This window comes from Ziziphus jujuba, chromosome 6, assembly GCF_031755915.1.
Source record: "Ziziphus jujuba cultivar Dongzao chromosome 6, ASM3175591v1".
NCBI classification, from domain to species: domain Eukaryota; kingdom Viridiplantae; phylum Streptophyta; class Magnoliopsida; order Rosales; family Rhamnaceae; genus Ziziphus; species Ziziphus jujuba.
Genome location: NC_083384.1, coordinates 8,809,869 through 8,822,372, shown reverse-complemented (window position 1 = coordinate 8,822,372; position 12,504 = coordinate 8,809,869). Strand labels below are relative to the sequence as shown.

Here is a 12,504-nt window from a genome sequence, read left to right as displayed (position 1 = left end):
TGCTTTAGGTTATACAATGAAGGAGGAACTGACCTCGATCTGAAATAGAGCCATTCTCCAGCATTCTATTTCCCATAAAGACAAAAACACAAAGTAATGAAAACAATTGAAGCATACAATACATATAATTAATGCATATACATGTAAGAATATATACTTACATAATTAAGAGTTCTGCAACTGAGTGTCAATGTTTGGCAATGTTGACCAAAGCATTCTAAAAAATTCTTGAAACTGATATTATGCTTCTCATCAAGTAGACAGTAGGAGAAATCAAGCTTGACATCTAGTTTAGCTTTGGAGGTAATAATTACCTGAGGTGCATAAATAATGTCAGGACCATACTCATATATGAAACAATTGTTTACAAGATACAAATTTCAAACTTTTTGGGTACTCAAAATGAATCTTGATACTCTTCAATTTTCTGCATGCATGGAATTCTAAAGTATCAACAGAAAGAAACTAAGACAAGTTGTGCTGAACCCATATGTGTAGAAATTGGCCATGAAATTTCACATGTTTGAGATTTGTAGACCTGCTGCTTATGTCAACTTCAAGAGTGACAGCAACTAAGCAGGAATACGATCCATAAGTGAAGGAAACCATACTTGGAGCTTGGATTTCGACTTTATCACAAGCTACATCTTGCAACTCCAAAGTTTTTAGATTTTCAAGATGAAACTTTATCATCCCTCTCTTATTCTTGGCTGCAATCCCATAAATATCTTCTATTTTTAGAGTATGGAGATTACAAAATTCAGAGAAGTTGCTCGGATCCATCTGTCTGGTATACTTTGGCGTTTTAACTTGAAATGTTTTAAGATTTAGAGCAGTGGAGTGGCTGCTGATGTTGAATTTTGTAGTATTATAATGGCAACAACATGAAAAAGATTCAAAGCATACAGCTGTTGATTCGAAGTGAATGTAGTTGAGATCATCTTTAAGGCTTTGAGTAGTTTAGCATTAGAGGAGACCAAAGCAGTAGTTTTGAATCCCCTACAGTAAATGAGATTGAGATTCTCCATAGAAGGAGAGTTGAAGATCAAATCCTGAAACACTGATTTAAAATGTTTCAGGGTCAAAATTTTGATTCATTTAGCATCAAAGATAGCCGGTGTTAGACATTTATTGTATTTCCATACTTGTCTAAAATCTAAACTCAAGCTCTCTGACATTGTTTTGTATGGAAAAGTTTATTACCTTGTTGATTCTAGCTTCGTCCAAGTCAGTATAACCATGAGTAGCAAACCTCAGCTTTTGTAAACAACTATTGGGCATGCGGTTTTCAATAGAATTTTCTACAAAATCAAAGAAGGATCCTCTAGGTTCAAATCTGAATACAGAATTATCAAAGTCCAATATTGGGAAAGGCTGCCATGAAGAGTAGAAGAACTTTGGCAAGATGCTCATGTGGGTTGCATCTTTAATGGGTAGAAAAGACAAGACGTTATGTGGTGGATCATGGGTTCTGGTAAGCTTGACAACCCATCCATGGTAGAGTTTACTCTTTTAAAATATTACAAAGAATGACTACCATGGATGAAGAATAAAAAGTCAAACTGTAAAAAGAAAGAGAAAGATTTTATTTTATGCGCCTAATAATAAGTTTAATAGCTTTTATTTGTCAAACACGCTAACAGAAATCTAGAACAGCTCCTCAACATCTGTAAACCAACTATCCAGATCATCATATAACGGTTTGTTGATACTTTGTCATGCTGATGTGGTACTTGTTGATGACGTGGAACACTTTGAATCTGCTGAGACATTCTCTTCAATATGACACCGTGGTAGTACCACTCCAAGTGAATTGATTATGTGCCATGTATTTAACAGTTTGCCACATCAGCTTGCCATCCAACTTAATTTATTTATTTATTTATTTTCAAGAAGCAATCGATGCACATGGCACAGAATCAGCTCAGTTGGAGCGGTACAAGGGAATTAGCTCAACAAGTATATGTTGTTATGTATCATAGGAGCTAGTCATTAAATCATATCAAAGTTTTATTCCAAGAATGGTGTCAAAGGCCATTGATGGAATAGGTTATCTGTTAATCACTTCAGAAGCTCTATTTTATAATAGAGGGAAATCAAGATTAAAATTGACAGAATCGGGAAAGGTAAACATGTCAATTAGGAGAATAGACATCGTTAAAGTTCAGAGGAAAAGATAATTCAAATTAAAGTTGCTTATGTTTCAGCTGTGTATCCTATATGCTGGCTTGGTGATGCTTGGACAATTGATTCTTTGTCACTAAGAAAGTAGGTTTTAGTGCAACATTGCCTGCTGACTGTTATTAGTTAATATTTGTGATAATAAATATGCTATAGCTTCAACTTGTAGTGTGTCATATAGTATCTATTAACACTTCTATCTCTGCCTCTATTTTATCCACCTTGACCCGCTTTAATGATCAAGCTTCTTCGCCAAACCAACCCATGAACAATGTCTTAAAGGCATGGGAGGGTTGCCGGATAAGGCACCTCCGATGGTCAAGTTAGTATTTATGCCAGAAAGAGCATTAGAAGAGGAGCAGATAGCATACCTCTACATGTTGAAGCAGGTCTCCTTTTTATAGTGTTTTACTATGGATAACCATAGAGGGGAAGGGGTATCCAAGAATGTTCTTCACTGGCTTGCATTGCAAGTTAGGGTCTTGTTTAATCCCTTAGGCATCGCCAACCATGGGCCGCACAGCATGCTTCTGTCAATTGTCCACTTTATCTGACCTTTGGGCCTTTCTAATAAGAATGATTTATCTAATTGGGCCGAGATGTGTGAACATACAGGTCTTAGGGTATAACAATATCTATTAGACTATTTTTCATTCTTGTCTTTCAACTTTTCGTAAATAACAAGCATTTTTTTTTTTTGTTTTTTTTGGTAATTTTATGAAACTCGTATATAACAAGTTAATCAAAGATGCAAATTGTCATTCTTTAATAAGGATCTAGAAAACTCTCTCTCTTATTGTTTTGGTTTTTTTTTTTTTGTTTTTTTTTTGTTTTTTTTTTATTTTTTTAATAAGGCTTGTATATTCTACTCATATGAGACATTTTTTCTTGGTTTATACGATGGGTCGTTTTCACTGTCATATCTCAATAAGAATTCTGTCTCCATCAATACCATTGATTTTTATTCATCTTTCTTCTTGATCAACTTCCAGTTTTATTTTATTTTATTTATTATCAATCTCAGCTTGATATTGAATCGACAGCGTAATCTAAGTTAACATTGTCACTCATATGAATAATAGGACAAACTACTAATATAGAACTCTTTTTGTGTTTTGTATTTTACCCTTATTCAACAGTGAGTAGTTCGTAGTATAAAGAAGATGATTTTTCTGAAAGAATAAATATCTGAATTTGTCTTAGTGAAAGGCATATTTTGGAGACACTCTTAAGGTAAGAACATGGAGAAGAGGGATGTGTATTTTGATTTTGCTGTATATTTGATTCTCAGCGATTTTGACATGTAACGTATAGAGTAGGGCACAGAAAAGAAATTTGAAAGATAATGATAGGAAATTCCTCATGTTTTTTATTAATAAATGACCATAATCCAAGATGGTGTTTAAGCTAGAAAAAGAGTTAAAATTTAATTACAGTCTAAATAATATATTTTGTAATTTGGTAACGGTGTATATGCTTTGGACTTCTTGTTTTTATGCTTTAAATTGTAATATTTCCTTAACTGTGAATAATATTTAAAGCTAAACAGAAGCAATACTCGCAAGTAGCATAAAAAAACAATAGAGAAAGAGTTTACCAAGACTAATAAAAAGTAGGTCTGAAGGCATTTCATTTTCATATGATGTGGAGCAAGATGAATTTAGTCCAAAATTTACAGGTTCTGCTGCTGATATTGCATAGGAAATAAGGAAAATGAAAGTTGTCCTCATCTCCAATTTGGTCTTTGGAAGTTAAAACTCTGACATGTTACAAAAGAACCTTCACTTGGGATTGGTCATTTTTTCATTTCTTTTTGAGGTAAATCAATTTCCAATTACCATCGCACTTGCTTAAAGCAGTTTTCTGCTTTTCACACTGTTCCACATGTCAATTGAATTTTGTCTCTTTAAGTCAGCATTGATTGTGATGTCTCTTTTTGGTTGGCTCAAATTCTTATGATTATCATCATTGGTAGATGAAAGTTTGAATAATCATACATAAATACATATATATTAAATAGAACGATCTAACTTTTTTAAAATTGGTTTCAAAACCCTAATCTTTGAAATGATTAAAAAAAAAAAAAAAAAAAAACTCAGTTCAAATATAAGAAATCCAAATTCAAGGATTTATGACCTGATTTTGAAAAAAGCCAGATCGTCCTATCTTTAGCTTCATTGTACATAAATAGATATAAACTATGGAGTTAAAATCCTCCTTCTTGATATATACAATATCTTCCTTGTTTATATCATTTATTTTAAATTAGTTATTGTTCTCTATTAAACAAGTAATTTGAGCCAAAGTGGCTTTGTTACTTCACGAAAAAGGAAAAGTGCTTTGATATGTATATAAACAAAATTACCTATTTTCAGCTATATAAACAAAACCAAACTTATATACATACATATATATATATATATATAAATAAAAATAAAAATAAAAAATTGACTATATTGTACAAAGACATAATAAAGGAGGCTGCTGCAGACTGAACGTGATGGTCATCAATGGATGACTGGAGGAAATACTCGCCATACTTTTAATGGCAGAAAGTGCAGTGATTTTTCTACTCAACAAGCTTTCAAATCTTGTTGAAACTGAGTTTCAGCTGCTTAATGGGGTTTGGCAAGAGATTGCTTGTCTAAGAGGGGAATTGGAGAGGATAAGGGATTTGTTAAAAGATGCAGATGAAGTAGAAGAGACTAGTGATGATCAAGGACTCAAAGTTTGGATTAAGCAAGTCAGAGAAGTTACTCATGATGCAGAAGATGTTGTAGATGAATTTATACTCGTCCATGCTCATCACCATCTTGTTGGTGGAGAAGTATTATCTGGTTGTTTATACAAGCTTTCTTGCTGTGTTAAGAGCTTGAAATCTCAATATCGAATTGCATTGCAGCTTCAACGTGTTAATGGTAGAATTAGAGATATTTATGCTGCTCATAAAAGGCTTTGTCTTAGCTTCAGCGTTTCTTTAAGAGGTTCTTGCTTCACCCCTTCAGGTAGGTACCTACAGCTAACTTAGAAAGTTTAACTGACTGGAATTACTGCTTTTAGTTCTTAAACTTTCTGGTTTGATTCTTTGGCATATTGATAAATAACAGTTCTATTCATGATCTTTGTTGGTTTTCTTCTATTTTTCTTTATTATGTTGTTATTGTTATGTGAAACTTTTGTGAACCTGTTTTAATCAGTATTTTCAAGCTGTAAAACTTTCTTGCTTGTCTGAATGGAATTACTTATATATTTTTTGCCCAGCATATATATATATATATATATATGTATCTATATATATGCTATTTTTAGTACTGTTTTCTTACTTAGAAAACAAAATTCTAAGTTGGTAAGAGGTCAGAGTTTTACTTTCTATTCCAATTATTTTGACAGGTGAAACATGGCATGACCGACGTGAGGATGCTCTTTTTCTGGCTGACAATGATGTCGTTGGCATAGACAAACCTAAAAGACAATTAGTAGAGTGGCTGATCAATGGTGGTTCTGAACGCGAGGTGATTGGGGTGACTGGAATGGGAGGGATTGGTAAAACCACCCTGGTGAAGAAAGTTTATGATGATTTCAAAGTTGAGAAGAATTTCAAGATCCATGCTTGGATTACAGTTTCCCAACCTTTCAACAAAAATGAGCTCCTTAAGGACATGATTCAGAATCTATCTTATGTAATAAAGAGAGCAATTCCAGAAGGTATGGAAAACATGAATTATGAAGAATTGATAACAATCATCAAGAACATGTTAAAAGAAAGAAGATACTTAATAGTTTTCGATGATCTATGGAATTTATATGAATGGGAAGCTGTCAAATATGCTCTGCCTAACAGCAAAAATGGCAGCAAAGTTATGATCACTACTCGTAAAGATGATGTAGCCTTGAATTCTTGCAAAGATTTCAAAGGAAAAGTTTATAACTTAATGCCCTTGTCCCAAGATGTGTCTTGGGAACTTTTCTGCAGAAAGGCATTTGCAGGGAATCCATGCCCTCCTTATTTATTTGAAATTTGTAAAGATATTCTCAGAAAGTGTGAGGGATTGCCTCTTGCAGTAGTGGCACTAAGTGGTGTTTTGGCTAAAAAAGACACATGGCGTATTGATGAATGGGATATGATTCGTCGTTGCCTTGGAGTCGAAATTCAGGGTAATGACAAGCTTGAGGATTTGAAAAAAGTACTCTCTCTAAGTTTAAATGATTTGCCTTACTATCTGAAATCATGCTTCTTGTACTTGGGAATCTTTCCTGAGGGTTATCTGATTAAGCGAATGACATTAATTCGCTTATGGATAGCTGAAGGATTCATTGAAGCAAAAGAAGGAAGGACATTGGAGGAAGTTGCACAGGACTATCTCAATGATCTCTTGAACAGAAATCTCATGCAAGTAGCAGGAATGACAACTGACAGAAGGGTGAAATTCTACCGCATCCATGATCTTCTGCGTGAGATTATCATTTCAAAATCAAGGGACCAAAACTTTGCAGTCATTGTTAAAGAACAAACAACAACATGGCCTGGAAGAGTAAGACGATTATCAATACATACTTCACTTCCCAATGTACAAGATATAAGGTTAGGCTCACATCTTCGTTCATTATTCATGTTTGGGGTGGTTGAAAAGTCCTCTTTGCATACACTTTTTCAAGGTAGTTTCATGCTGCTTAGGGTGTTAGATTTTCAAAGGGCACCTTTAAAGACATTTCCTGTAGAAGTTGCAGACATGTTTTATTTGAAGTATCTAAGCTTGAGAAAAACCAAGGTAAAAACTATTCCAAGATATATAAGAAAACTTCAGAACTTGGAGACTTTGGATCTTAAAAAGACTTGTGTCACCCAGTTGCCTATCGAGATTCTGCAGCTTCACAAACTTCGTCATCTCTTGGTATACCATTTCAAAGTTGAATCTTATGCAGATTTTTATTCCAAATTTGGTTTCAAGGCAGCCTCTGGAAATATTGGAAGTTTGCAATCCCTGCAGAAGCTCTGTTTCATTGAGGCATGTCATGACTGCAACATGATACTAAGGGAGCTAGGAAAGTTGAATCAGCTCAGGAGGTTAGGCATTATGAAACTTAGGAGGCAAGATGGGAAAGTTTTGTGCTTATCCATCGAAAGGTTAAAGAATCTTCGTTCACTTTCCATAACATCTACAGAAGAAAATGAAGTCATTGATCTTCAACAACTTTCTTCACCTCCTCAGTTTCTCGAAAGACTATACTTAACAGGTCGTTTGGAAGAATTACCAAGTTGGATTCCTTCTCTTCATGGTCTGGTTAGGTTGTTTCTGAAGTGGAGTCTATTAAGGGATGATCCACTTGTTCATCTTCAAGATTTGCCCAATCTTGTTCATCTTGAATTGCTCCAAGTTTATGATGGAGAGACATTGTGTTTTAAAGCTGGAAAGTTCAAAAAGCTTACTCTTTTGGGTCTTGACAAGTTTGACAAACTAAAATGTGTGCAAGTTGAGGAGGGAGCTTTGCCTTGCCTTGAAAAGCTAGTGATCCACAGATGCAATATGTTATGGAGTGTGCCATTTGGAATTGAACACCTTACAAAGCTCAAAGTGCTCACATTCTTCGACATGCCAGACAAACTGATCATGAAACTACAACCGGATGGAAATGGTGAAGATCACTGGAAAGTTAAACATGTCACAGAAGTTTATTCCGCATATTGGAGGGATGGAAGTTGGGATGTTTACTCCATTGACAGTTTCAGAGAGAGACAAAGCAAACAGCCACCAGGGATAGTCATGGGAAGTCATGATCTTCGTACTCTATGGAAGGTCTAGTGGTCTTTCTGCTGTAATATGGTTGTAAATTAGAAAATAAAAATGTTTATATTTCTCGTGATCTGTAAATTTGTACATGTAGATAGATAATTGTATAGATATACTGACTGTAAATGATACACTGAAGAATAAGGTGAATCATTCATCACCATTCTGTTGTATCTCAAATTGATTGTAAATGTTTCAATGTAATATATATAAACCAGTGCACAAAAATAAAGAAGTTCATGTCAATGGACTTTTAATTTTTATTCAGAGGGATGCTTTGGAGATAAAACTGTCAAATTTCTTCTTCTTAACATCAATTTGAACTCTGTCTACTTTAGTTGGGCTTTGACTTTCTTGGTGGCAGGCAGGGCATGTTTCTTTATCAACTTTGGAAAACGTGTTCACATAACCATTGACCAGAAAAGGTGAAGGAAAAGAAAAATGAGCAATATTTGTTGATAAAGGAGTCCTTGGCAAAGTAATAATAATACAGAGATTAAAATAAAAAATACAAATAACATATGTAGCACATATCCAACATTATATTGATCCCTAACCCTTTATTTATTCATTTATTTTTTTCCTGTCAAAAGCTTATGCATTAAGATAGTTTCCATCCACTCCCCAGTCTCTTTGATTACCTGTAAAGATGGAAGGAACATGCTTTATTTTGTCATAGTCTTCATATATTTTACTTCTACCGAGCCTCCTGATTAACTCAGGAGCCATATCAACAAATTCAAGATATTTAAGCTCAGTAAGGAATCCAACTCCACAAGGAACTTTCTTCAACAATTTGCAGTCTCTAAACCATAGTTCTTCAAGACGAGGCATTGATCCTTCCTCCACTAAAACCTCTTCTAATCTCTCCAATTTTCCAAACATCAAAATCTTAAGCATTTGGAAACCTCCTGTTTGAAAACGCAATCTTTTTCCATTGTAAGCCTGTTCAAATATAAGTTGCACTAAATTTGGCAAAGCTTGAAGATGAATAAGTGGATCAACCTCTAATTTACTCCACCGTAAATATAATCTTACAAGACATGAAAGTGAAGATAACCAAGATGGTAATTTCACCAAGCGACCTGACATATGCAATCTCTTAAGGCATTGAGGTGATGATGATATATTCTGCAGATTGAGAATTTCATTGGAATTTTCTGATTCTATGCTTAATGAGTAAAGAAACCTCGTCTTCTGAACTGATGAGCATAAAGCATATCCATCACTTTCTTTTAGTTTCAGAATACTTAACCTCCTCAGTTGCTTCAGTTTTCCTAAGGATTCCATTAAACCAGCAGTAAAACTTTGACTTGCTTCAATGAAGCAAAGACTTTGCAAACACGACAATGTTTCAATTCCTGGTGATGCTTTAAAACCAATGGTCTGACATGATGCTGTAAATGGATTACATAAACGATAACAAGGATATGGCGAAGACCATGAATTTTTAATATTTCAACAGGAAGCTCTACTACATTAGTATCTCTGAGTTCTAATGTTTCAAGATTTTTAAGCTTTTGAATAGAGCTTGGAACAGAACTCACCTGTGTTTCTCTCAAGCTTAGATATCTCAGATTGTAGAGTTTGAGAATCACTTTTGGAAACTTGTCCAAAGGTGCACCACGACAATCCAATACCTTGAGAAACCTTAATCCATCTCCCAAAAACTTGGACATGGAGCAGCTTGAAGGAGAAGTATCAACATCGAAAAACAGCAATGATCGGAGTTTAGAAAGATTGTAATGTCCACCACCAAGATATTCCATTGTTCTATGCAGTGATAGCCGGCCGACTCCTTGAGGTTACCATTGATATTTTCTTCATTAACTATTGCTGCAAAGTTCTGATCTTTTGATTTGAGAAGAATAATCTCCCTCAAAAGGTCATGGACTCGACAGGTCTTGGTCTTCCTGTCATTTCCTCTTTCACCTACTTGGATCAAGCTTCTATTCAGAAGCTCAGTGAAATATGTCTCTCCAATTTCTTCAAGTGTTCTTCCTTCTTTTTTAAGCACAAATCCTTAAGCAATCCAAAACTGAATCAATCTGGATTTTTCAATCAAATAATCTTCGGGTAACATGCTGAAATATCTGGAGCAAGATTTCAAGTTGTAAGACAAATCACTGAAACTTAGTGAAAGTATCTTTGACGTGCTTTTGAGTTTGTCATTTCCTTGGAATTCAGCTCCAACACTTCTATCAACCTTTTCCCATTCATCAATTCTACGGTCTTTAGTGGCCAACAAACCACTGATTGCAATAATTGCTAGAGGAAGTCCTTCACATCTTTTCAAGATATTTCTTGAACTCTTTTCCAAATGAGAAGGGCATTGATTCCTTTGGAAAGTTTTTGCACAGAAAAGAATCCACGATTCTTCTGAAGATAAAGGCTTTAAATCATAAATCATACCTCCAAGATCAACTTTAGATGTAGATGTCAGTTCAACATTACGAGTGGTGATCATTAATCGAGAACCATAATTGTTGTTAGGAAATGCAATTTTGAGTGACTCCCAAGAATCCAAATTCCACATATCATCAAAAACAACAAGGTACCTCTTTTCACGAAGAAAATCAACTATGATTCTCTTGAGTTTGCTGTTGTCCTCGGAGTCTACTCCTTGAGGAAGTGGTTGTTTCATCTCATTGAAGAGCTGCTGAATTATTTCAGCAAGAATCTTATCTTGCTTAAACTGCGAAACTGTGACGAAAGCCTGATGTTGGAAATGTTTCTTCACTCTAGGATCAGAGAAGACTTTGCTCACCAAGGTAGTTTTGCCCAAACCTCCCACCCCAGCCACTGCAACAACTTGAAGTTTAGTTTTACCTTCAAGAAGCTGTTTGATTATCTTGTTCTGGGGTTTTTCTATGCCTACAAGCTGATCTTCTTCAACCAGTAGTGCATCTCTTCGAAGGTCATTCAAACTGTAATTGTGAGTAGCTGCAGCAGCACCAGTTGAACCCTGTTTCACGATGTTGAGCTTGTATAGATATCTCTGATGTCCATCTGATACGTTGGTTAGTCTGGATTTGATGCTTTCCAGTTCGGAAGCAATTCGACGACGAGCTCTAAAATTCATAACACTTCGAGCTTTCTTTAATAAAATGCTACTAAATCCATTCTCTTTGTAATGTGAGCAAAGAAATAGGAATTCATCGAGAACATCCTCTGTGTTAAAAGCAACCCCTCTAACTTGCTTAACCCAAACTCCGATTTCTTCATCACCATCTTCAATCATATCAGCAACTCTTAAGAAAGCTCTCATTCTCTCTAACTCATCTCTGATAGAAAAAAAGCTTCTTCTCTAATTCCACTCAACTTTTTAACCTCCTCTTGTACTAAAGCTGTCAGGTTCTCCAATAAGAAGGTCACCACACTTTCTGCCATTGATTTCTAGCAGTTTCTTTGAGCAAGAAGCTAGCTATAGGCTTCTGTATTATTTTTTAGAACCTCAAGCAACTTGATTGTCTAGTTTGTTTATTTTATTCTTTTTTGGACATAAGCCTTAATTTATTTTAATTTCCTTTTCAATCCTTTGATTGTATCCCTCACTAAGATTTTTTTGTTTTTTTGTTTTTCTTTTTTTTTTTGGCTGGTGATAATCTGGGAAGCATTCACTAAGTTTATGGCTATATATTACCAAAATAGTTCAAGGCTACAGTATAAAAATAATTAAAGCTTAGGAGAGTATTATATATTGCCAAAAAGCAAAAAATTTATATATTTATGTCATAGTTTTCATCGTCTGATATATTGAGTAGAATTGCGTGATTATCTAGAAGCTATCGTGATGATGACTTCTATGAAGAATTTTATTATTATTATTATTATTGTAAAGTCCCATATCGGTTGGAAAAGGGAACGAAAAACTCCTTATAAATGGGTGTGGATATCTTTCCCTTGCGAGACTTTTTAAAACTTTAAGGACTGGGTTATAAGAGGATCTCCAAGCCCAAAAGGATAATATCGCATGTAGGTGCTCTTGGTATAAGAGCCAGTACCCGGATCGATGTCCTAGCGAGGACGCTGGGTCCCGAGGATGTTGGACTTCAAGAGGGAAGGATTGTGAAGTCCCACATCGGTTGGAAAGGAGAACGAAATACCCGAATCGATATCCTAGCGAGGACGCTGGGCTCCAAAAAGGGAGGATTGTGAAGTCCCACATCAGTTGAAAAGGAGAACGAAACACTCCTTATAAGTGGGTGTTGATATTTTTTCCTTGTGAGGCCTTTTAAAACTTTGAGGGCTGCAGATGGTCTAGACTGTTACAATTATTTTTGAAGAGATGTGCCAAGCTATGGTAATTAACCTTATCGATCCGATTTAACTGTGGAACATGCCATGAGATGGTGTTGATGGAGACAAATAGGCATAGAACTTGATTTTACTAGTCAAGCAGAAAACAATTTGGTTGCTTGGACAAGAAGCAAACATTTATCTTAAGAAAAAAACTATGCTATGACACATGGGTTCCAATCTTTAATTATGTATGCATAAGTATTTCTGATTGGGCTTGGTCAATGGTAGTAGG

General features: G+C 35.1%; 3 protein-coding genes across 3 annotated transcripts; 1 reads left to right on the top strand and 2 right to left on the bottom strand.

The window, feature by feature from the left end:
* The first annotated feature begins 4,242 nt into the window (after positions 1 to 4,242).
* Positions 4,243 to 8,237, top strand: LOC125418181 (disease resistance protein RPM1). The gene is made up of 2 exons (XM_048463366.2): positions 4,243 to 5,186; positions 5,572 to 8,237. The coding sequence occupies exons 1-2, from the start codon at positions 4,727 to 4,729 to the stop codon at positions 7,980 to 7,982; spliced, it is 2,871 nt and encodes a 956-aa protein (XP_048319323.2). The 5' UTR covers positions 4,243 to 4,726; the 3' UTR covers positions 7,983 to 8,237.
* Positions 8,238 to 8,564: 327 nt separating this feature from the next.
* On the bottom strand, positions 8,565 to 9,739 carry LOC132803982 (disease resistance protein RPP8-like). Its single transcript, XM_060817857.1, has 2 exons — positions 9,518 to 9,739; positions 8,565 to 9,356 (listed from the first exon to the last, which is right to left on the bottom strand). Exons 1-2 carry the CDS (start codon positions 9,737 to 9,739, stop codon positions 8,565 to 8,567), a joined length of 1,014 nt encoding a protein of 337 aa, XP_060673840.1.
* Positions 9,740 to 9,993: 254 nt separating this feature from the next.
* LOC107434546 (disease resistance protein RPM1) lies at positions 9,994 to 11,238 on the bottom strand. The gene has a single exon (XM_060817856.1). The coding sequence runs from the start codon at positions 11,236 to 11,238 to the stop codon at positions 9,994 to 9,996; it is 1,245 nt and encodes a 414-aa protein (XP_060673839.1).
* Between the last annotated feature and the right edge of the window lie 1,266 nt (positions 11,239 to 12,504).

Coding starts and splice junctions, on each gene's coding strand:
- LOC132803982 (XM_060817857.1), bottom strand. CDS start 9,739: ATGGAATATCTTGGTGGTGGACATTACAATCTTTCTAAACTCCGATCA. Junction 9,357..9,517: donor TAAGCTTGAGAGAAACACAG/GTGAGTTCTGTT, acceptor GCATCATGTCAG/ACCATTGGTTTTAAAGCATC.
- LOC125418181 (XM_048463366.2), top strand. CDS start 4,727: ATGGCAGAAAGTGCAGTGATTTTTCTACTCAACAAGCTTTCAAATCTT. Junction 5,187..5,571: donor TTCTTGCTTCACCCCTTCAG/GTAGGTACCTAC, acceptor TTATTTTGACAG/GTGAAACATGGCATGACCGA.
- LOC107434546 (XM_060817856.1), bottom strand. CDS start 11,238: ATGAGAGCTTTCTTAAGAGTTGCTGATATGATTGAAGATGGTGATGAA.